Source organism: Nicotiana sylvestris, chromosome 9 (assembly GCF_000393655.2).
Source record: "Nicotiana sylvestris chromosome 9, ASM39365v2, whole genome shotgun sequence".
NCBI lineage: Eukaryota > Viridiplantae > Streptophyta > Magnoliopsida > Solanales > Solanaceae > Nicotiana > Nicotiana sylvestris.
Genome location: NC_091065.1, coordinates 21,929,583 through 21,955,184, shown reverse-complemented (window position 1 = coordinate 21,955,184; position 25,602 = coordinate 21,929,583). Strand labels below are relative to the sequence as shown.

At 39.2% G+C, this 25,602-nt stretch overlaps 2 protein-coding genes across 2 annotated transcripts; both read left to right on the top strand.

Annotated features, from left to right (window-relative positions):
- Nucleotides 1–22,681: 22,681 nt before the first annotated feature.
- On the top strand, nucleotides 22,682–23,659 carry LOC104240016 (uncharacterized). The gene has a single exon (XM_009794794.2). It carries the CDS (start codon nucleotides 22,682–22,684, stop codon nucleotides 23,657–23,659), a length of 978 nt encoding a protein of 325 aa, XP_009793096.2.
- On the top strand, nucleotides 23,660–23,980 carry LOC138877325 (uncharacterized). The gene has a single exon (XM_070156926.1). It carries the CDS (start codon nucleotides 23,660–23,662, stop codon nucleotides 23,978–23,980), a length of 321 nt encoding a protein of 106 aa, XP_070013027.1.
- Nucleotides 23,981–25,602: the final 1,622 nt, after the last annotated feature.

Sequence of the window (25,602 nt, the reverse complement as noted above, 5' to 3'; positions counted from 1 at the left end):
ATCACTATGGGCAACTTCCAGGTGCTTTATAGCCATTTCTTTTCTAGTTACCAATTTCCTCAACAAGATGGACATGTAAACCAACATAATCATACTAAAAATATCATAGCCAACTTATTCTCTATAATTTTCAGCCACTTAAAGTCCATAAGAGCAACTTTCAAATCAATCCATCAAGAACAACAACATCTCAAGCTAATCCAAGTATTATCTTGTAGTTTATCATCCTAACAACTTAACCAACATACAATCAAGCTAAAGAAAAATTAATAGGCTATTGTACTCACCTTATCCATTAGCAACAACTTGAAATTTCAACCAAACACATCCCACAATTATCCTCAATGACAACACAACCTCAGAGAGGTGTTGTTCTTCACTAAAACTAGCTTTTGATGTTGAAATATGGTGTAATCACTTTGGAATTACTTCAAACCTTTATGGTATCTGTTTAGGAGGGTCAGGAGGAGGAGTGTAGGGACGAGGTTGGGTCGAAAACTAAGAAATAAAGGTCGTCCAAATCGTTTTTAAAGTGAAGTAGGTCAACCACCGCCTAAGTGAGTCCCATTGGGAGTTACTTGCACAGTCTCATAAAAACGCGAATATCTCTCTAATCCAATATCGTATCGACGAACGATTTAATTAATTAGATACTAGACTCGTATATCTTCAATTTTTTATGTGGATAATTCTGTAATTCTAAGTATATTAGGAGAAAGGATGCTACATTTGACTTAATTTTCAGCACATTTATGAATATAACTTGTGATAACTTTTGCTAACTTTTGTTCTACAACTCGCTTGACTTCAAAACGTAATACACGAATATCCTACGACTAAAATATCTCATAACATAACTTCCTTATCATATTGAACGCCCTAGTCTCACCCCAAAAGTAAATGTTATAATGTTCCCAACTCGTCGACTTTTGACGAAATTTATTGTTTCTTCGATTTGTTTAGCCTCTAAGTCTTTCAACCCTCTTGGTACTTGTTATCCTTGATATAAAAGATTTGTACCTCTAAGGTAACATGATTAAATTTATGTACTTTAAAAGTCAATCTCATTTCTGAGCTAACATCAATTGACTTACGGATACTCTCACGTACGAAAATATGGGGTGTAACATCATTCCCCCCTTTTTGAACATTCGTCCTGGAATGTTGACTGATGCGCCTATTAGTCTCATATCCTATAGCTTTTATGAATACTTTAATACTGTCATTTCCATCTAAGCAACTGTTCTGTGAATAAATTCAAAGGCCAGGGCATTCCCCCATTTAGGCCCTTTCTCACACCACGACTTGTGGTCAGAATCCTTCCAATCTTGTAACTGTTGCTACCTTCTATCATGTAGCATGTACGACTCTGACATTGTAAGTGCATCTATACGACTCTTCTCTCTTTTTTCCTCTAGCTGTGAGCCAATCTCTAGGCCTCGCTTTGTGAACATATACAAAACTATGACAAGATGTCTCTCGAGACATCTATAGGTGTACTAAAGTTCTTCTCTCGGCACTTTGCTGAACTTACGACCATTGCTATATCTTATTTCATAGCCTCGGTTATCTATGCTTATGGATTTAATACATCTAGGTAGGTTACACTATACCATAACATTAACTCCATTTATTATTACCAAGGTCTGCTACCCAACTCCAGGTTACTCTCTCGCTGCTTATCCTATATGTATAAATATAAGTCCTTTAGTTCTTCCTCATTACATTTCATCTCAAGAATGGTGGCCTAATATCACTCATATTTTGTAACTTTTATCCATCCATTGTTGATTCACCTTAATGTTGATCCGTAATCTACCACTGATAACTTAAAACCTCTTATGTAATACATTATCACTAGGGCTTACGTCCTATCGGGGAACATTAAAGTGATTTGCCTGATTTACCTAGGGACGATACTATACTTCAATAACCATATTTTATAGCATCCCAACATGATTCATCTTATGGGGGGTATTCTTATCCTGTGCAATTCATGAAATCCCTTTCTCGTTAAATTACTCCTCAATCAAAGGCCTAAACGTCATCATCTTATCTATCACATTACACCCTTATTCTACTACCATGGTAGCATTCCATCTCTTCTAAATGCTCCCAATCTTAGATTCCTCCGAGTTAATTCAAGCTATACCGATCTTTCTATAACTTACGAAAATCATCAGCTCTCTTATTTTGATTGGCTTAATTCCAAGACCCTACCTATTCTTGTCACATTCTCAGTCAACTTTTCTTATCCTTACTCATATCTACCAAAAAAATTGTCACTCTTCTATACTTTAGCTTGGGACCTACACATATCTATTTATACTAGTCGCAACCTTCCTTTAACTTGCTAGCACCATAGATTTCTTCTGTGCCTTCTCAATTGTCTTTAAATGTAATCAATTATTTTTCCTGGTCGTTCTGCCACTTGCTGCATGGAATGGTTTTCTTATCTTAGTGCCCACAAATACTGGAATTTCCTGTAACTAATATGATCTCAAATATCACTTTTTATTTTTATTTCCCGTTCATTAGCCATGATAGGTGCCACTTTTTTATGGATTGTATACAATGTTGTAGTGAGACTGTTGTTACAAGATCATTTCCTCTTTAGGTCACTATGCTTAGCTTGAAGCCTTCTTCCTTATTTTCTCAGTTAGTCATTCATTGTAGTACTTAGAGGAGACCCTCTGACTCTTGTAAAGCTGCGAGCTTATTACATCATATACCTGGCGGAATTTTTGATATTCTTGCTCACCTATAATTATCCCTAATTACTTACCTCAGCGCCCTTGTGCTCGTAGGATTGCTTCTGAACTAAAAATTTTGACTGTCTTCCTAGTGGCACTTTTTTTTATTTCTGTAACGCTAATATGGTACCTTTAACTACCCCAACTCTTATCTAAATATTTCTCAAGGATTACGATGTCATATTTGCGAGACTGAATTCACTATGTTGGGGTTCACTAATTTTATCTTGCATGATCTATTGATTTATCTATGACCTCTTGTCTAGCCATAATTAGGCTCTTCCAGAATCAACTACAGACTACTCAATGGTCCATTCTCATATCTATATTCTGCGTAATCTCTTGGGTTATGTCCTTTGTCTTAACTTACCCCTTGTATTGGCTCCTTATGTATCAATTGTAAATTTCACTTATTTATCTGTATACGGCCAAAATTGGGGAATTCGACTTTGGGGCTACTATAGTACTCCACGCCCTCGGGAAGTGCAAAGCAGAATGTGAAGTGTGACCCCGAGGTGCGTCCCTCGAGGGAGCACATCGAAGGTTCACTATGGTAAATCTCGGAGCAGTACCAATCGATGATCGTCGTGGAAAGGCAGGAAAACTCCCAAGTACACGTGGTTAGAGCTGACCAAGTCTACAAGAATAGTACAAATCTGTACTAGGTCATTATACAGTTGTACCAATAGCGTTTCCTCATCATTATTAGACATCTACTATGTTGGGATTCCTCCTCCTATATAAAGATGGACCCTTGTCATTTTGTAATACAAATGAGTATTGAATGAAATAGAACATTCTCTACCTTTCTTGCCTAAACATGCTCAATAATTACTCTACAGCTTTATTGCTCCTCATTTATTGTGTTCATTCCTTGTTCATTTATTATTCTTTATTTGTTGTTCATTATCAACCGTTAAAGGCTGCCCTCGAGGTCCTATATCACTGAGCTCGATCCCATCGATCTTGTGACCACATTGGTTTGCATATCATTTCTTGCTCATTTACACTTAGCATTATTCACATAACAACTAGTATTAAGATAAAACACGTATTTTTAGAACCACAAATCAAATATAATTGTTATTACCAACTTTCAAGGTAAATAGTTTAGCGCCCACTGTGAGGCTAAAAATAATAGTTATTGTTTTGGTGCTAGTTTTCTGATAATACACGTTACTCTTCACACTTTTTCTTGTCAAGGATTCTTTGATTTCAATCTTAATAATGTCTAGCACACAAAATGCACCTCTTCACGACAGTGAGGAACTTGGAGAAAACAGTGGCATAGGGCTCAATATACCACTTGTAAACCCTGAGGGAGTGCCAAACGTGGAGCTAGTTGATATCAGCTCCCACAATGCTCTAAACTCGCAAGCAGGCGTAGACCCTTAAGGAATGGACACAGGTAAGCCAAGCTGGAGGCCAAGAAGCATGAGGAATGAAAGAAGGGGGAGTTAGCCTCTAAGTGATATTGGAGATGCTGCAAGCTCAGCAAGTCACCATCGCTCAACTTTAAAGTTAGAACAGAACCCCTAACACCGCCGAACCTGTAAACATGCAGCACGAACCAGTTCTAGAAAGGCCTAACGAAAGCGGCTCGGGGATTGATCCCACAATCATGAAAATGCTCGAGGAATTGACTAAAAGAATCGAGTCAGGAGAAAAGAAGATAGAGGCTAATGATAAAAAGGTGGAGACTTATAACTCGAGGGTCGATCAGATCCCCAGCACACTCCCGATTCTGAAGGGTGTAGATTCAAAGAAGTTCGTGCAGAAACTGTTCCCATCAAGTGCGGCTCTGAATCCCATCCCGAAGAAATTCAGAATGTCCGATATCCCGAAGTATAACGGCACTACGGACCCCAATGAGCACATAACCGCTTATACTTGTGTTGTAAAAGGGAATGACTTAAAGGATGACGAGATTGAATCCGTCTTGCTGAAGAAATTTGGAGAAATATTGTCGAAGGGATCCATGATGTGGTATCACAAACTACCCCCGAACTCGATGGATTTGTTTGCCATGTTGGCAGATTCTTTTGTGAAGGTGCAAGGTGGTGCCATCAAGGTTGTTACAAGGAAGTCCAACGTCTTCAAGATCAAACAAAGGGAGAACGAAATACTGAGGGAATTTGTATCTCGCTTCTAGATGGAGCAAATGGAATTACCACCGGTCTTCGATGTCTAGGCAGTGCAGGCCTTCACTCAGGGCTTGAATGAATGAAGCTCGATAGCTTCGAAGCAGCTAAAGCAAAATTTGATCGAATATCCCACCGTGACCTGGGTAGATGTGCACAACATGTATCAATCAAATATCAGGGTCGAAGACGACCAATTAGGATCCCCCTCGAGCTTAGTATATCCTACCAGGCTCTTAACAAAGGAGCAAAGATTTACAAAAAAGGAGTCAAGATCAAACAAGGAAAGGTACCAGCCGTATATAGAAGATCGAAGAAACACCCTGAGGCATAATATACCTCGAGGCGATCGAAGGACATATTGAGGTCAAAGTTCCCGGGGAATCATGAGTAAATCCGGGTTTGATAGGCACACTGGATAGCTAGAGGCACTCCGGTTATCTGAGTACAACTTCAATGTTGATGTCTCGGACATCGTATCGGCCATAGGTAAAATTAAAGATACTAGATGGACAAAACCCATACTGTCATATCCTTCACAGAGGTGGTATGAAAATATCATGGCACTCATGGTCATAGGACCGAGGATTGCAGACAGTTTCGAGAAGAGGTAGCCCGATTGATCAGCGAAGGGCACGTTCGAGAGTTCCTCAGCGACCGCACTAAAAAACAATTTTGGAAAAGAGAGGCGAACAAGAAGAACAAACTAGAAGAACCACAGCACGTCATCCACATGATCATTAGAGGGATCGACGCCCCACAAGGACCCGTTGTCAAGCGAACGAAAATTTCCATCACTAGGGAAAAGTGAACTCGGGGTTACATACCAGAGGATGCTCTCACATTCAACGAAGAGGACACCGAGACCTTGTCTCAGCCTCATAATGACGCACTAGTAATTTCCTTTTTTTCGAATAAATTTCAAATTAAACGTGTGCTTGTGGATCCAGGTAGCTCGGCCAACATAATCAGGTAGAGGGTAGTGGAGCATCTCAGACTGTTCTACCAGATCAAACCCGCCTCTCGAGTCCTCAATGGATTCAACATATCGAGCGAGACAACGAAAGGGGAGATCGTACTCCTGGTCAACGTGGCCGGTACAATCCAAGGTACCAAGTTTCATGTCATCGAAGGTGACATAAGATACAATGCCTTACTTGGAAGGTCATGGATGCGCAGTATGAGGGAAGTGCCATCAACCTTTCATCGAATGATGAAGTTTCCAACCAAGATGGAGTAAAAGCAGTGTATGGGGAGTAACATGCAGCAAGAGAGATGTTCGCGGTGCACGACCTGGCACCGACATCGACGCCCTCTACACCGAAGTAGCCAAAAGACAAGCAAACAGCCAAGTAGAAACTATAACCCACTTTCTCGGCTGCACCCGAATGAGTGAATAATAGACTGTGCCGCATCCTCGAAGCAAGCAATTGAAACATATCGAGGCTCAAACACTATCATTGCTAAGGTAAAACCTTCTCCCTTTTCATTTATGTTTCATACTAACTTGTTGTAGGTGTTCGATTGAGAGGAATCGAAGCACCCTCCAGCTCGAAGACATTGGGTTTTAAAGTATGCATTGTGCTTTTTTTCCCTTAGATCGAATTTTATCCCAAACGGGTTTTACCGGCGAGGTTTTTAACGATGGAACATCCATATGCTACCTAAGGAGAACTCATCAAGTATTCAAGACTTCTCTTCGATCAACCTCAAATACTGGGGGGTATCACCCCAGGAAGTCACCTCTTCAAAGAAATCAAACTATGCCTCGGAGGACCTTGATAGGAGAATATTGTATTGGGACAAACGGTCAAATGAACCGTGTCCATGTAGAATAATCGAGCCTCCAAAGGCAAAAAAACATGTACGCATATATCAAATAATTGAGGAAGCCTCTTTGCTTATCAAAACACTTTGCGGCTCGAAGAAGTTCACTAGTTTCTCATAAGACGTCTCAAGGGCCAAAAATTCTCGAATACTCGGGGAATGTCATCGACAGTCAGCTCATCGAGCCATCAAAAACTCAAATTCGTAAGACCTCGATCAGGCAACTTCAAGCTCGTGAGCCCTCAGTAAGGCAACATCAAATCTGTAAGACCTCAATGAGGCATGCCCAAATTTATTATAAGACCTTAAAAAGGCATAACCCCGATATTAAGGCCAAGGCTATATATCCGAACTTGTAAGAACCCTAAAAAGGCATACCCTCAATATAGATGCCGATGTCATGACTACGACCGAACATAATGACTACGGTCATATCAAAAGGCTCCGGCCAAATTAATGCGGTTCGGAGATGTCCGATCGCCACCATAAAATTAAAGGCCTTCAAATACTTCTAAAATAATTCGAAAAGAACCGGTTAATCAGGCTACCCCCGGCATAAGCAAAGGAGCTTCGATTGTATAAGCTCCAAATAATGAAAAGGCTTCTAGACAATCAGCCTTCGGCAAAAAGGCTTCAAAAAATCAGCCTTCAAGATAACCTCCCGAGGTACTCAATTATCGTCACATATCGACTCATAATCAAGGTTCTTATTTGAGTCGTCAAAGAGTCGGACGAACACAAAACATGCCAAGGCATAATCAAAACTTCAAAGTCTTCAATCGAAATGGGGAAAACTATAGCCATATTAGAGGTCGCATCGACCCAATCTAAAAGTGCCTAAGGGCCAGTGCGTAAGAGCCAGCCTAAAGGCCAATGCGTAAGAGCCTAAGGGCCAGCCTAAAAGAGCCTAAGGGCCAACGCATAAGAGCCTAAGGGCTATCCTAAAGAGCCTAAGGGCCAATACTTAAGAGCCTAAGCATATGTTGAAAACCTAAGGGTCAATGAGCCCAAGTCAAAACTTGATTCAAGGACCGAGCCCTGAACGGTCAAATATTATCAATTACTCATTAAGCACAACCTAAGGGTTCCTATCTTAAAGTCCAACATAGCGAACTAATTATCGACAAACATCAACACTCAAAACATAAACGAAGACATAAGCAAGTGGAGATTTATATATAGGGAAAATCAAAGGTTTCCTTTTCTATTATAAATAATGGTACAAAGTTACATTTACAACACTCCCACAGGGAGCCCTATACAAAGAACAAGAAAGAAAAACCTAGTCTACCCTCGAGAACTTAGCCTTCCCTTCCCCCGGGGACTATGTCTCCATCCGCTCCCATGGGACCAGCTCCCTCACCGACCTCCTCCTCATTATTGTCAGCATCGAAAACGAGGAACTTGGCATCGAACTTATCTGCCTTGTCCTGCTCTATCTCCTCCGAGAAATCAAAGTCCTTACCATGAATCTCCTTAAGAGTTTCCCTCCCGGATTTGCACCGGGCATATTCATTGGTTCTCCTCTCTCTTTCAGAAGCCACCCTCAACTTCATACGAGCTTCAGCAGCATCTTTTAGATAGAAGGCTACCTTCTTATCGGCCTTTGCTCAGACCTCTTCAGCTTCAGCTCGAGCATCCACAGCTTCAGACTTCATCTTCAAAATACATGTTTCAAGCTTAGGAACCCTGCTCGCCTGGACCAAGTTGCTTTCTCGTGCATTATAAAGTTGTATCTCGAGGGCAGAGACCTTAGCCAAAGCATTTCTTTTGGCCGCAACATGAACATCTATATGTGCCTTCAAGTCGTTGCATTCAGAATTAACCTGGTTGGCTTCGCCTCGAAGGTGCTCCAGCTTCTCTGTCTTTCTCTGCAACTGAGATACCAAAATGTTAGTTTCCGAAGATGGGATAAGAAGCATGTATTCCCTCAAAATAGAGGTTACCTGTTTCTCGAGGCTGCCTTCGTAATCATGACTTCGGTCCAACTCCGATCAAAGATGTATTAGCTCTCTTGTCTTCTTATCACAAAGAAGCCTGAGAGATTTCTCCCCATTCAATGCTTTACGCAACTTAGCTTCACAGCGAAGCAGCTCAGACTTGAGCTTATCGAAGGCTTGTGAGAAAGAAAAGTTCAGTTAAAAAGAAGAAAGTATGAAATTGGAAAAGTTATAATTACTCCAAAACTCACCATCGAGCAGAGTCGCTGAGCTTCCTCGAAGGTCGATTTTGCATCTACCGACCCGGTCTCATCGGCCTCGGTAGAGCAACCTGAGGCGCCCTGATTGGGTGGAGATACGTCGAAGCCCATTTCCCTCAGAGTACTTCCTGATGTCCGAGAACCAGCTGCCAAATCAGGTAATGAAGGACATTTTCCCCTCCTCTCTTGTAGAATCTCTCCCTCAAGACTAGGGGCCTCGAGTCCAGCAGGCTCAATAGTCTCAGGAGGCCTCCTAGTTCGAGCCATCAATGTAGAATCATCCTCTCTAGGTGCATTGATATCCATAGATCATCCAATAAATATGAGATCTTTGTCAGCAGCAACGTCCTCCTCGCACCCCCCGGTGGGCCCTGCTTTGCTATGAGAATCCTCGTCCCCCGAGGAACTTTTTCTCTTGTTATCCTTCCTTGTCTCAGAAGTCGTAGGTCCTTCCTCCTCCTTGAAAAGGGACGGTTTCACCTCAGAAAACTCACCTATGCCTTCAACAAAGAAATTAGTAAACGTAAAGGAAAGTACTCCTCGAGAGAAGGACTACATAGCACATACCCTGGTGCTTAGCCTCTATTTGCCCTTCGACAAATCTCACCAATTGCGCTCGTCATAAGTCAAAGAGGCTGCCAGTTTATGGGTCCAGCCCGCAAGGTCGGGGACCTCATTTGGCATCCACGAGATCGTTGCGGAAAAGGAAAGAAAACGTCCTTAAGAAGTCTGGCTACACCGAGGACAAAAATAACAAAGTACAATATATCACTTAAGCTTGAAACCAATTCTCGAGGAAATGGCAGGAACTCCGCAGGAATAATATCAACGGTCCTCACTCGAACAAACTGACTCATCCACCCTCGATCCTTGTCCTCCTCATCACTAGCAATAAAGGGCTTGGTGGATCGACGTCATAGTGTAATTATACCTTGATGATTGCAAAGGCTGATACAATCTGATAAGGTGGCTAACAATGAACTCGAGCTCATCCTTTTCAACAAAAAATCTCATTATCAACACGATCCGCCAGAAAAATGGATGGATCTAAGCCAAAATAACTAGATATCTTCGACAGAATTCGAGCACGAGTCAGTCGAGAGGACCCAACGTAAAAGGGCGCATGTACACGTTTAGAAACCCCTCTATGTGGGCCATAATACACTCTTCTTGGGAGGGTACCTGCAGCCTCACCTTTTCTTCCCATCCATAGTCTCTCATCACATCCTCGAGGTGTCTCTCTTCTATTTATTGAATGAACCTCGATGCATGTTCTCGATAGACCAAAATGTCGAGAGGTTTCTCTATCATAAAATCTCACGTTGAGACAAAACAGTTCGAAGTTAGCTCACCAAATGTCGGCGGTGTACCACCGGCCAGGTGGGAAGCAAAGGATGGACTTCCCTCTTCCTGGTGGGTGGATTTGGGCATGGTAGGCATAACTTCTTCAAAACAAGAAAGGGAAGATGAAAACTCAAGCGAAAGCTTTGATCTAATGTGGCACTAGAACTAGCACAAAAAAGGAACTCTATAGAGAAAGGTAGTTGCACAAAGCGGCAAAGCCCTCAATAAAAGGAAAGCAAGTATATATAAGAAAAGTGGTGACTATTCATTAACTTTGATAGACAATCAGCTCTCACAATGCAATTATGACTTTTTGGGAAATGAACCGACGGGGCCATTTCGGTCACTGCACGGTCATGTCACAGGAATGACGCCACCACATCGTGCTCGAGGCATCGAGGAGTCAAATCGATTCCTTACCAACCTGACCTAGGAAAGGTATGCGATTGAAACCAGAACAACCCGATCTCAAGGGTCTCTGTTACTCCAAGACCGAGCTCGAAGAAGTTAAGTTCATGTTTGAAGCTTGACTTTGGCATGAACACTAAAAGGCAAAACTATGCAGACATTAAACAAAAAAATCCTTTGCATTCCAAAAATATAATTACAAAGGTACATTTGCAAAACTCCCACACGGAATCCATATACAAAAGAAGAAAAAGTAAAAAGAGCAAAGGTGGCCTAGTCATCATCTTCGCTACTCCCCAAGCTACTCGCTGAGCCCTCGTCCGAAGTAGTCGAAGCTGCTGACTCCTCTTCCAAGGCATTCGCTTCTTCGATCTCGGCAGAGAGATCAAAACCCTTGGCATGCACTTCCTCAAAGGCTTGCCTCCGAGCTTCTAATCGAGCATGTGCAAGGGCGCAAGCCAGTTTGAGCTCTGCCTCTTCAGATATCTCCCTGGCTCAAGTATTCGCTGCGGCAGCATCATCCTGATACGAGGACATGAGTGCATCGGCTTTAGACTTGGCCATGGATAACGCGACAGCCAACTAGCATGAAATGCCTTAAATTTGTGAGCCTCCTTTTTGGGACCTTGAAGAAGACTCTGGGTCGAGGCCAGCTCCCCTTGGAAGTATCCTTTTCCAAAGTTATGCTATCCTTGCACCGCTTCAGCTCGAGGATCTCGACATCTTTGGTCGCAATCTCTTCCCGAAGCTGCTCCGCTAGGGCATCCTTTTGCTCAATCTGCAAATGCCGAGTCAAGGTAATAAACACCATGTTGTGAAAACAAAAGGCAAGCTCATGAATACTGAACTACCTACTCGATGAGGTTGGCCCTCTCTTGGAGCACTTTCTCTGAGCTTGCTCGAAGGTCATTCAGTTCCTCTTCCTTTGAGCGTATAGAGTTTTTAGCTCTTTCGACTCTGTAGCAAGATTCTCGAACTCCTCCTCACAATGATTCAGTTCAGATCTTACCTTGGAGAAGGCTTGGTCGTACAACATAGTGACCTATAGCACGAAGGAAAGAAGTTAGAAAAATAAAAGATCAAAACTCAAGGCACAAAGGTTATGTCAATAATCATCTGTCTTTGGAGTTTCGCATCCTCATCAAGAACGACTGGGGCATCGATATCATCATCCTCTTCAACACCGGCAAAGAAATCTCCAAATGCCTCATCTTCTCCCTGGGATGCCCCCACATCGGGAGTCTCCCTGTTCTGGGCATCCCGTATTTTCCTTGGGGAATACGACGGGCCTGGTTGAAGATCGCCTAAGGCATCAACCTCTATTAGGGCTTCCTCTCGCCCTCGAGGAGCCTCAGAGCTGGATCCTCCGAAGGCTCCAACCAAGTGCTCATCGGCATAAGTTGCATCCTGTTTAATGGTCGGCTCGGGGACTGCATCCAAACCCTCATCCAAGGTCTCCTCAATATGAGGTGGGACCGCATCAGCCACCTTTGACTCGACAGTCTTCTGCCCATCAACATTTAAAGCATCAACGCTTGTCTCGCCTTAAGCACTAGGAGGCAACCATCATTGTCTTCGTCTTCAGCACGAAGGCTCTCAGCAACTGCCCGAGTTAGGACCGTTGCATCGGCCCTAGGTTTTCAAGCCTTAGCTCTCTTAGGTTTTAGGGAATCCGCTAGCGTCTCCTACTTTCTCTTTCTATCTTTGGCAGGCTTTTGGGTTTCCTCTTTGCCAAGAGGAGACAGTCTCATTGAAACGGCCTCCCCAAGGCCTGTACAGGCATAAAATGTCAAACATACCGCCAAGAAATCCATTTATAAGGGATTTATAAGTGACAGTGGTAAGGGCGTGCCATGATTTTTCCCTCCCATCGAGTTTTGGCCAAATCACGCCAAACGCACTTGTCGTATGAGGAGGTGGAGTCTAAGAGTTTAACCCAGCTCGGGAGGTCCTTGACCGCGCCAGGGAACCACAGTGGCTACGTAACAGGAAGAGAATAAATTCAAATAAGAAAGGAATTAGTTCGAATGAGGAAAAGGGGACATTCAGGTGATAAAACATGCTTGGTGTAACAACACTTACGTCTCATATTCCATTCCCCAGGGAATGGAATCTTCTCAGCAGAGATGAGGTCCGAAGTCCTAACTCGAACGAAGCGACTCATCCACCCTCGGTCTTTATCTTCGTCGATGCTGGCAAAAAATACTTTGGTAGATCGTCATCGCAGTTTGACTAGGCCCCCTCGATAGAGATGAGGGCTATACAATCTAATCTGATGATCGAGGGTGAAATTCATCCCCTTGACCATATTCGAGAAATATCTAATCAAATAGACGATTCTCCAAAAAGAAGGATAAATTTGACCAAGCGTCACTCGATATTGTCGAGAAAAATCGAGGATCACCGGGTCTATCGGTGTAGAAGAATCTACAGGACCTAAGGTAAAGGCGTACGTATAAACGCTGAGGAAACCAGCTCTATGTGTAGTTATATCCTCTTCTGATGAAGGGATCTCCACTTGTACCGCCTCTCCCTAGCGTCAATCTATATTCACTTTCTCTATGTCGGTTATTAGACTAATGTACCGAGACATGGGCTCGTATCGGCCCGGACCGAAGAAGGTTTATCAATTTTGAAATCGGAGGATGTATCGAAGGGCCCAGGAATACACTCCTCAATACGAGGGGCACTATCCTTTTGCTCTTAGTCGAGCGTGACAAAGAAGGGACTTCCTCTTTTTGAGAACTATCTTAGAAGTTTTGGCCATGGTTACAGCAAAGTTTCAAGGTAAGCTGACGAAGAAGTAAACGCAGAAGAAGAATGAAGACAGGAAACTGTTAACAAAGATTAGAAGATTTGAAGATGTTGTATATGTTTAAAAGATAGGGAATTGGAATATTTATAAGAGTCACTTAAGTGTATTGGAGGAGCTGAAAGGGCGGCCAATAGCTGTTCGTGGGCTTTTCGAGAATCGTGTTTGACAAGACCTCTGTACAACTTTTCTATCACGCCATTTAATGATCTCACGTGGATGACGTCATAATGGGGGTATCGAAGAGGCAAGAACTCAAGATTTTTTCTTATCATTTCATTCTAAGAAACGCGAGGACTATCTGTATATGGCCAATATTGGGGAATTTGACTTTGGGGCTACTGTGGTACTCCACTCCCAACCTCGAGAAGCTCGAAGCAGAATGTGAAGTGTGACCCCGAGGTGCGTCCCTCGAGGGAGCACATCAAAGGTTCATTATGGTCAATCTCGGAGTAGTACCAATCAATGATCGTCATGGAAAGGCGAGAAAGCTCCCAAGTACACGTGGTTAGAGCTGACCAGGTCTACAAGAATAGTATAAATCCGTACTAGGTCATTATACAGTTGTACCAATAGTGTTTCCTGGTCATTATTAGACATGTACTATGTTGGGAATCCCTCTCCTATATAAAGGGGGACCCTTGTCATTTTGTAACACAGATGAATATTGAATGCAATAGAACATTCTCTGCCTTTCTTGCCCAAATGTGCTCAACAATTACTCTATAGCTTTATTGCTCCTCATTTATTGTGTTCATTCCTTGTTTATTTATTGTTCTTCATTTGTTGTTCATTATCAACCGTTAAAGGCTTCCCTCGAGGTCCTAATATCGTTGAGCTCGAGCCCCTCGATCTTGTGACCATATTGGTTTGCTCATCATTTCTTGCTCATTTACACTTAGCATTATTCACATAACAACTAGTATTAAGATAAATCATGTATTTTTATAACCACAAATTAAATATAATTATTATTACCAACTTTTAAGGTAAACATTATCAATAACATTTGGTGTTGGAACCCTTACTGCCTCTCCCCTTCGTCGTGCCTGCATTATATTCTAGTGTCGCGACATACCTGTATGATCTGAATAAATGAAACCTCATCCCTTTCGCCTTTTTACCACATTCTTCATTTACCATTCCACAGTTACCTGAACCACTTAACTCCGACTTAGTACCACATCACACCATCTTTCCCCCCTTTACGGGAGTACTAAGATTTAGTGCTACGACGATCACCATATAGATGTTTTACCTCTTAATCTTTGGCGTCTTTTTTATCAATGACCCTTACTCGCCTTACGGTAACCTTTCTATACCAGGGATAACTGAATTCCTTATGCACAAGGGTGACACCTAATGTAACTGGCACGCTTAGTCCCTTAAGCTTAACTTTGCTCAGAGTACTTGCTTTTAGGGGTGGGCATATATCGGGTAAAACCGATAACCCGAACCGTTAATTCTTTATTGGGTTATCGGTATTGGGTTATTGGGTTAACGGTTCGATAACGGGTTAAATTTTTTTTATTGGGTTATCGGTTCGGGCTCGGTTTGCATTTTTGTTATTGGGTAAAAACCAATAACCCAATAAGAATGATGTAATTTACCAATTTACCCTTAAGTATATACTAGGGTTATTTATTTTCCTAATTCCCTCTTCACTCTTCAGTCTTCAGTCGTTTGTATCTCAGTTCTCATTCTTGTTTCCGTCGCAGCCCCCAAGAGTCAAGACGCAAGATTCACCACCAGTTCTCCGCCAGACATCAGTAGATACTGCACAGAAGTGGGAGCGTGCTTTTGTTAAGAAACAACAAAAGTTGGCAGTTTACACGTTCTGGCAGTTTGATTTCTTTGTTTTATATATTGCAAATTTTTTTAGTTGTTTTATCTTATCGGGTAAACCGATAACCGAACCGATATCGATATATAACCGATTAACCGATAATCAATAACCAATATCTTATCGATTTGGTTATCGGGTTATGATATTTGTAAACCGATAACCGATAGGCAAAATCGATAATGTTCAAAATCGAACCGAACCGACCGATGCACACCCCTACTTGCTTTAGGGAAGCTTCTTCCTGAATGACCTTTGAAGGTGATTCTTTTGTTGTCCATTATAATATTGCCGAAACATGATCTCTGAAATTATCACGATGTCGACTATTATCAAATCCGTCGGTCCCTAATTCATGTTCGGTTTTATCTTGTTTACTAGACCATACTAATTTCTGTTACTATAGGGGGTCTAACTTAGCCTTCTGGTAATCAGGTTGGAGTCACCAACTCATTTCTCGAAATAAGGATATGACCTTTGGCCTATACTCTTTTGTTATCTCAAGGCCTGTCACCTCTTGTCTTTTCCTTCACTTGACTATAGACTCTATCATCGTGTCATATTTTGATTTACCATTACAACACTACTGGAAAATAGGCCTATGGCAACCCCAAGAAAACTGTTGCAACAACTATGTAAATTGTTGTCATAGAGCTATTGCAACGGTTTAGCGCACGTTACATCAACTCGCGTGCCAATAGAGCTACAAGGATGGTTCTTGTAACGGTCTACATAACCGTTGCTATAGTATAGTCTATCGCAACAGTTTTTCCTCTCCTTGATGGGACGACTATTCTTTCCAACTGCAACGGTTGAAATCCGTTACCATAACATTTAATGCAACGGCCGATAACCATTACCATATCATTTAACACAACGGATATGTAATCTATTGCCATGATTATTTATTGATATGGCAACGATTTCATTAAGCTATTGCAACCGTTTTATCTCTATTGCTACGGATGTTTTTGGACTACGATGATCAAGAAATAGTTATTGCATCGGTTTGAACTATCTATTGCAACGGTTTTTAGAACATTTTGGGACAATTTGCATGTCTTGTTGCAATAGTTTATATTTTCTATTGGAACACCATTTGATATCTATTGCAACGATTCTGGTAGGCTATAGTAACCGTTTCATTCAATTAAAAATATAGCCCTCATTGTAAATAAATATTTATATATATAATAAATAGTAAAACAATAAAATTTATATGAATATCGAAATGAAACTATTCATAATCCAAATTGTCCAACAACCTAATAATATCCATAAAAGTAAAATTTTTGCCCTGAATACATAATTTATACATTTTAAGAGTTAAAGAAAGCTTCAAAATGTTGATAACAAACATTCTTAGCTGGACCATGCATCTACAACAATTTAAAATTCTTCTTAAGTAAGGTCTAGATCTTCACTGCCTTCGTCCTCTATTTTTTCATCTACAACACCTACAAAAGAGTATAAATAAAGTCACATCCTTCAAGAAAATCAGGTCTAAGAATGCTATTAGTCCAAAAAACCAAGGGAAAATAAAGAACATGATATTAAACTTGATCAGTTGCAAGAAATTAGATCAAATAAGTACAAGAAAGGATCCAAAATCAGGTGACATTAAACTTGATCAATTTATAATATGGTAATGAATATTACTATCAACTGTCTTCACAGGGAGTACATAAGCATTTCACCAAATATATGCATGTAAAACCAAAAAGCAGAACAATATATTCTGCAACTTCCCTTAATCTCCTATTAATCAGTAGAAACCTCCAAAAATGCAGCAGAAAAGCTGCTCAAAAGCACAGAAAAACTTCCCTTAATCTCCCATTAAGAGCTTTTGTTAATTCTTACATTTAGTTGCTAGTGTTTCCACGGTAAAATCATGAATCAGATTTCTATTACATATATTATCCTGGATAATGTGCAAAATATTTTCACAAATATAGAGGTATAGTATTTGTGTAATACATACTATAACACTCTAACTGTAGAAACAACAATACAGTAAGTGTGGCATGTTGCTTAACAATTAATAGCTTAAGTATTCAAAGAAGAAGACAGCCTTATTCCTAATATGAAGTTCATCACGGAAGCCTGGTTAACTCATAGTGGTAATGAGAGCGATACAGATAAAAAAGGAGATGCCACAAATATTATCCGAAAAAATTAAAATGGAGTAGATTACACCGAGAGATATAGTCTCAACTACAGATATCTACACAATATGAAATATGTTCCTACTTGTAGAACAGCCGAGAACCCAGCTGAAAACCATCGTGAACCCCATCTATAATCGACCCCGAAACAACGCTCCAAAACACAACCAAAACTCCCATAAAATAACAAAGTGTCGGCAAGACATAAGCAAGGCAACCAGAAATAACCGGCAAGGCATCAGCAATACAACCACAAACTTATGCAGTGACAAAGTGCTGTTGGCAAAGTAAAAAAAGGGAAGAAGAAGAATAATAAAGAGAAGAGGTGTAGCATTTAGTACGAACTGACCTTGATTGTACTGCCAACCGATGGATAATTGATTAGTTGAATAGCAACATGTTGTGCAGAGGAAGCTTCTCCAGGTGCACGAGCATTGAATATTAGCATGTTAGGATCAGTCGCAAATGTGGGTTCAGACGTTGAAGTCGTGCAATGACATTCATCGTATTTCTTGTTCTGTAGCATCCTTTTGTGCATTGAACTTTTTGATTCTCGGTAAAACTAGTTTTGCTAATAGTGTGTGCATACCTCAACTTATTTCGATTCTCGATATTAGTTTTGGACATTTTTGCAAATAAAAGAGTCAACCAAATAGCAACCAACAACTCTAATAATAACTAAATGGTATATAAACAAACACAACATGTTTAGGCAAGATAAAAGGATTAGTCAACAGAATACATGTGTGCTAAGAACAAGAAATTTTATGTGTACTAATGGGTAGATACTGCTAAACTCTAATGGGACCTAGATCTGCCTCTACTCTATTCCATATGCTTATTGCAAAAACTTTGTTCAATTGGATGCTGAGTCCAAACCAACATCTAGTTTTGCTTTCCAAATATATGTAGGCTCATTCTCTTATTCCGTTATATATATCAAGTGTTGTGACTTTCATGCATTTTCTTACACCTACTGGAAACCACACGAAAGTAGTTCGGAATGTAGAAGACCAATGAAGAATATAACCCAAAGAGCTGTTGCAGTATTGGTAATTTGCACCTGTTTCCTAGTTATTGGAACCTGCATTATTGCTACTTTCAGGAGAGATACAAGAAAGAGATCAGAGGATCAAGAATGGGCACTATATGGTGGATCCAGAAAGAGAAGCTTTCGCCATTGCTAGTTAGTCTAGGTCAGCTTGAAGATGATTTTGGGATGCAGCAGAATCACAGTTCAGATGATCAAAGGTAACACATTACTGAAACAACTATTAGTGATCCTGAAATATTTGCATTTTCTCTTTATGTTTCAGTTTCCTCTGGTAGCTTTGAAAGCATACATATAGTAGTGCCAGAGCCAGGAACATTAACAAGAGGCTTCAAACAAATGCAAACACACACACTAAGTAATACACTTAGCAATTTGGGGATTTTCATTCAACAGTTATTAGCACTGAGTAATACACTGAGCCTAGTCTATTATTAGTGAGAGTTAGTAAAATTGATAATATACCAGCTTCTTTCGCATTATGTCATGTGTATAACAAATAATGTACAAATTCAATTGCAATTATATGTTCTACCATGAATTACTTTGTTTTGAAGTATTCCATCCATATGAGAAGAATGAGTTTGAGAGGAAAACAGGAACAAGATAAAAAAGCGTGCATTGTGCATCCACAAAAAGTTCTCATATTTCAACTTTGCAGAATATATGCAGAAAACATATACTACCATATCTATATTCTATTATTATTAGTTCATTCTGGTAGGACTGATTGGTATTCTCGAACTTTACAATCCCCAACAAGACTAAGTATTCAACCAATTTTAGCTCAAAGTTTATGAACTTTAGAATTACCATTGGTGATGAGCTTTTGACGAGCCATGCAGGTAGTCACACGATTATATCAGTTCCCCACAAGTCTAATCACATAGTGATTTTTCTCACTTTTTCACTCTCATGGAGAGGAACCTCCCAACTTCTCGTCCACTTTTACTATATGTTGAAAGCTTTGTCATGGTAAAAAATTACCTGAATATAATATGCACCAATAAATTAGGTTACATAAATACTCAAAACAGTTTACTTATTTGATTTACAACGTTTGATGATTTACTATATGAATGATATAATTTAAAAGATTTAGAAGGCATAACTAATGTGAGAAATCAGGAGCATGACATGTGCTGGAGATGTTAGATTGTAGGATGCTATGGGCGTATTCACACGTTGGGACTGAATTTAGGTGCATGAACTTGCTAAGATTTCACCTAATTTCTCTTTTTCTGACTCATTTATTCCCTACTGTTTTTTTCATTTCTCTTATATTCTTTGAGCTCTACTAATTCAATTTCTACAATAATTAAAAGACTTTGAGAAAACCCAAAAATCCATTCTTAATATCACAACTCTCTAAAGAAGTACCTAAAAATTCCCCTAATAGAAACTCAATCATCTAACATTAAAGTAAAAACACACAAAAGAATAAGACCTAGGGTGTTTCTGATTTTGGGAAAGATCCAATCTTTACAAGAAAAAAAAAGAATTTTATGTTAATTTCACGGTGAAGTAGAAGTAATCCAAAAAGAATTTACAGTGTGTTTACACGTTGGATTGCCAAACGAAGAAACCTTCATCCCCCCTCCCTCCAAGGAAAAACCCATCTGTTTCTTTCAAAAGAAATAGCAAGGAAACCTTAGAATCAAAATTGTTGACATGAATCCAAATAAATATGCATGGACTATCAATATAATTTGAACTCTTAACAAAAAAAATAATTAGAGAGAACAAAGAGACCCAAGAGTAATCTACCACTAACTCAGTACTATTGAGATTTCTCTTCTAAAGCCTACCCCCAACGGAAAGGAAATAAATTTCTCTGCTAAAAGTGGGAGCGTGCTTTTGTTAAGAAACAACAAAAGTTGGCAGTTTACACGTTCTGGCAGTTTGATTTCTTTGTTTTATATATTGCAAAAAATTTTAGTTGTTTTATCTTATCGGGTAAACCGATAACCGAACCGATAACGATATATAACCGATTAACCAATAACCGATAACCAATATCTTATCGGTTTGGTTATCGGGTTATGATATTTGTAAACCGATAACCGATGGCAAAACCGATAATGTTCAAAACCGAACTGAACCGACCGATGCCCACCCCTAGCCACAACCGTTCCCATGGCCTTTTTTTCAAGGAACCGTCACAATAGACAACTCTACCACGACAGTTTAACATATCGTCCCTATAGAGCATTCTATGCAGGGGCAGAGGTACAGTAGTGGGTGCGGGTTCGGGCGAACCCAGTGACTTTTTTCGAAACCCTGTATTTGTATTGAAATATTTACCACATCTATATAAATATATCATGTTGAACCCAGTAACAAAAGAGGTTTGGGTTCAATGGTAAGGGCTGTGATTTTTTGGAAAAAGATATGGGTTCGATTCCCCACTAAAGCAGTGTTTTTTTTGTTTCGTTTTTTTAATACATTTTTTCACTACGACATCGTTTTCTAACTTAAGTACTTAAAGTTTCTTTTGTTTAACAGAAGCAATGTGCTTCTTTCTTTAATACTCCTACATTATTTCGTTTTCTTTCTTTATTTAACAGAAGTCTTTGCTTCTTTCTTTGTTTAACAGAGGCTTTCTGGCTTTTAATTTTTTAAAGACAAACTTTTTCTCCCAACCCTACCGATCTTTTATCTCATGAGGTAAAGTTTGCTTCTCACCAACCCTACCGATCTTGACAAAAGTTCTGAGTTTCATTAGTTTTATTTTGGGACCAGTAAAGAAAGAATCTTAGGGTCCTAAATTTTGCTTTTTCCTCTATTAATTTGTGAATAAATTGTCATAACTAATAATCAAATCAATAAGACAAGTAGACAACTAAGCACAGTTTTAATTATTGAAACAAACAATGAAGATGTTTGCTTGAATCTGAAAATTTGGTGTTGATTGATGCAACTTGACACAAGTTAGATGTCGTCTCATACTTTTGTAATTGAAATAAAGTACATGATGATTTACTCTTTTACTTCAAGTAAATTTCTATTTTGTGATTTTTAGGTTTTTCTAGCAAAAGTCGATATGATCACGAGTTTTTACCAAGCTCAAGCTTCTGCAACTTCTTCTAGCTCTCCTTTGACAAGTTCTCCATGTCCAGTTATTAATAACAATATTAATCCTTCCCAAGCATCGGATAAAGTGTGCTATTATGAGCCCGATTCTGCTAAATGAAAACCAATTTCAGAATATCCTCCTAATTTACGTGACCGTATAAGGAGAAATTATATACAAAATGGAGCTTGTCAACCCCGTGGTTTTGTCTTTCCAAAAAGAGATTTTAGGGGAATAATGCGTCACTTTAATCCTCAATGGTTTAAAACTTCATGTTCTCAATGGTTAGAATATAGCATTAAACAAGATGCAGCATTTTGTTTATGTTGTTACTTGTTTAAAAATGAGGTTGGAGGATATGGAAAAAAAGTAGGTGATGCTTTCACAACGGATGGTTTTAGAGGTTGGAATAAAGCTTTAGAAAGATTTAATTCACATGTGGGTAACGTGGGTAGTGTTCATAATCGATGTTTTAATATGATGCTAGATTTAATGAACCAAGAACAATCCATTCTAACTTCTTTGGACAAACAATCTGAGAAAATTAAAAGTGATCATCGAGTTCGTTTGAATTCTTCAATTGATGTGATAAGGTATCTTTTGAAAGAAGGAATTCCTTTTCGGGGCCATGATGAGAGTGTAACTTCTACTAGGAGAGGCCATTTTTTATATCTCTTAAAATGGTATGCAAATAGGAAGGAAGATGTGAAAAATGTGGTATTAGAAAAAGCTCCAAAAATAATACCATGACTTCTCCTGATATTCAGAAAGATATTGTGAATTCTTGTGCAAAAGAAATGGTGAAAGCAATTATTGAAGACTTGAATGGGGATTTTTTTGGGATATTAGTTGATGAGTCTAAGGATGTCTCTCATAAGGAACAAATGGCTCTTGTTCTGCGCTATGTCAATAAAGAGGGTGAACTTATTGAGCGATTCCTTGGCCTTGTTCATGTTAAAGATACAAGTGCACATGCATTACAAAATGAAATATATTCTTTGCTTTTACAACATTCATTGAGTTCATCTTTAATAAGGTGACAAGGGTATGATGGATCTAGTAACATGCAAGGAAACATCAATGGTCTTAAAACTTTGATTTTGAAAGATAATCCTTCGGCACATAGCATACATTGCTTTGCTCATCAGTTGCAATTGACTTTTGTAGTTGTTGCAAAGAAACACCATGATGTAAATAATTTTTTTGACATTCTTGCTAATATTTTGAATGTTGTTGGAGGTTCTTATAAGCGTAGGGAGATGCTTATAGATGATCAAGCTAAAAAATTAGATGAGTTATTAGTGCTTGGTGAAGTTCATACAGGAAATGGATTAAACCAAGAACTTGGGCTTCAAAGACCAGGTGATACTCGTTGGGGATCTCACTTTAAGACATTGCGTAACTTTATTTCTTTATTCTCATCGATTGTTCATATACTTGGAGTTCTTTCAAATGAGAGTTCAAATTATCAGGAGAAAGCATTAGCCAAAAGTCTAGTGGAAGATATAAGATCTTATAAGTTCGTTTGTATATTACATTTGATATTAAAACTATTGGCAATTACATATGATTTGAATATGGCCCTACAAAAAAAAGATCAAGATATTGTTAGTACAATGAAACTTGTTGATTTTACAAAGAGGCAATTGCAAACAATGAGAGAATCTAAATGGAATTCTTTGATAGAAGATGTCTCTTCGTTTTGTGATAAGAATGGTATTGTGATCCCAAAAATGGATAAGAAGTATGCACTTGGAAAGTCGAAGCGTAAAAGCTCAACTGTTACATATTCCCATCATTTGTACGTAGAGGTTTTTTGTGCTACTATTGATTTGCAACTTTCGGAGCTTAATAGTCGTTTTAGTGAAGTGAATACTTCTCTGCTTCTTGGTATGGCTAGTTTGAGTCCCGATGATTCTTTTGCGAATTATGATAAAAACAAGATTATGAAACTTGCTACATATTATCCAAATGAGTTCCCTGCTTCTAAGCTTGAAGATCTTAGTTATGAGCTTGACAACTATATTGACTATGTACGATAAATGGACAATGCATTCTCTAACTTGAAAGGGCTGGGTGATCTGTCAAAGACATTGGTTAAAACAAATATTTACAAGACATGGGGACTTGTTTATTTGCTTGTGAAGCTGAGTTTGATATTACTTGTGGCTACTGCAACGGTTGAAAGGGCTTTTTCTTCAATGAAGTTTATTAAAATTGATTTGCGAAGCAGGATTGGTGATGACTTTTTGAATGATTGTTTAGTTTGTTTTATAGAGGATGAAGTATTTGAAAGTGTATCTAATGATGCGATCATTGATCGTTTTCAAAACATGACAACTCGTCGAGTGCAATTGAAATGATAATGTTTATATTCATATATTGTGTTTGCCTTTAGTTACTTTTTAACTATATATTAAATATCGATACTTATTCTTTAGTCAGTTTGATATTGTATATCAATTTTTGGTTATAATCTTATTCTAAATTTTAGAACCCACACACTCCAAATCCTAGCTCCGCCTCTGATTCTATGACGACGGTTTGCTCACTATTGCAATGACTTAATTTTACCAATAGATTCGTCAGGATATGGGGACAGTTAGTTATAACCATGGCGACAACCTGTCTATTGCAACGGTTCCGTAACTGTTGCTAAACTTCCGTTGCAGTAGAGCAAATTTCCAGTAGTGTCACTCATTTATCACATCTTACTCATAATGCTTCATTTACTCTCTTCTTATTCTCCTGCTAATATTTCTGTCTATCACCTTATTCTGAAAACTTCAATAAAATATTCTTTCGCTTTTAGCTTCCCTTGCTCCATCTCTTGGCTCTTCGGGTCGCCTAACAATCTCTCTTGACTAGGGACAAGAGCATACTAAGGTAAATATTTATCCCTTCTAGGATCCCACTCCCTATCTTCTGAAATCTCTAAATATTCTAGTATTCATATCTAACTGTCTATTCTAGAGTGCATCATCTGAGTGTCTCACAAGGAGATCTATTACCACGTTTGCACTGTTCTTCGAAAATGTTAGCTAATGATAACAATCCATCCACCATTTTGGGTTACTCTAATCCCAGCTGGATCTTGATATCTCATTCTTATATTAAACTATATCTGTTACCTCCCATAGGACATAATTGGGATGGGTGTGACCAATTGTACATACCTCTGTTACTGTTGAAGGTAACTCAGAATACTTATATTTCTTTGCCTGAATTGTAAAAAACTGATAATCTTCACTAACTAGGTACCTCGTACCCTTATTCACCTTGCTTCTTTTACTTGTTGAAACTTGTATCTACATTCTGATTCTCTTGTTTCTTTTTAAACCATATGGGTGAATAGATATTCATGTCTTAGGGTTCCTTATCAAGAAGCTTATATGTCTTAGTAAACACATGATCTGCTGAAGACCTCACATTTACTCATCATAAGCATGACACAAAATTGATTTCCTCTGACTCAACTCTTCCACAACTACATTCAATCTCTTACCAAATGTCTTTCTAGATGTAGGTATCATTGTATTACAAATAAAATAGAATTTAGGAGTTTGAATCCTTACAACTCAGCTTTATCACATGATCTAGAGTAAGAAGAAAGGGTGACAGTCCTAAATGCCCATTAGCCTCCTACTTATAAGTGTGATGCAAAACACACCCATAAACAAAAATCTACTAGACACGACTTGTAGACTCTCTAGGACAGAACTGCTCGGATATCAAGTTTGTTAGAACCCAAACTCCAGGGCTATGACGGGCACCCGGGTGCCTTACTTAACCGAGTACTAATGTAACATATCTTTGTTATCATACCATCATGGGTAAGTGGGCCAGAAGGTCTATCATGAGATAACCAAAATAAAACATAAGGGAATACTTGACATAGGATGATCAAACATGATATACAAACTTATACATGTGACATACGGGCATATAAGACTGACATGATCATTTGTACACCCAAACCATAGGC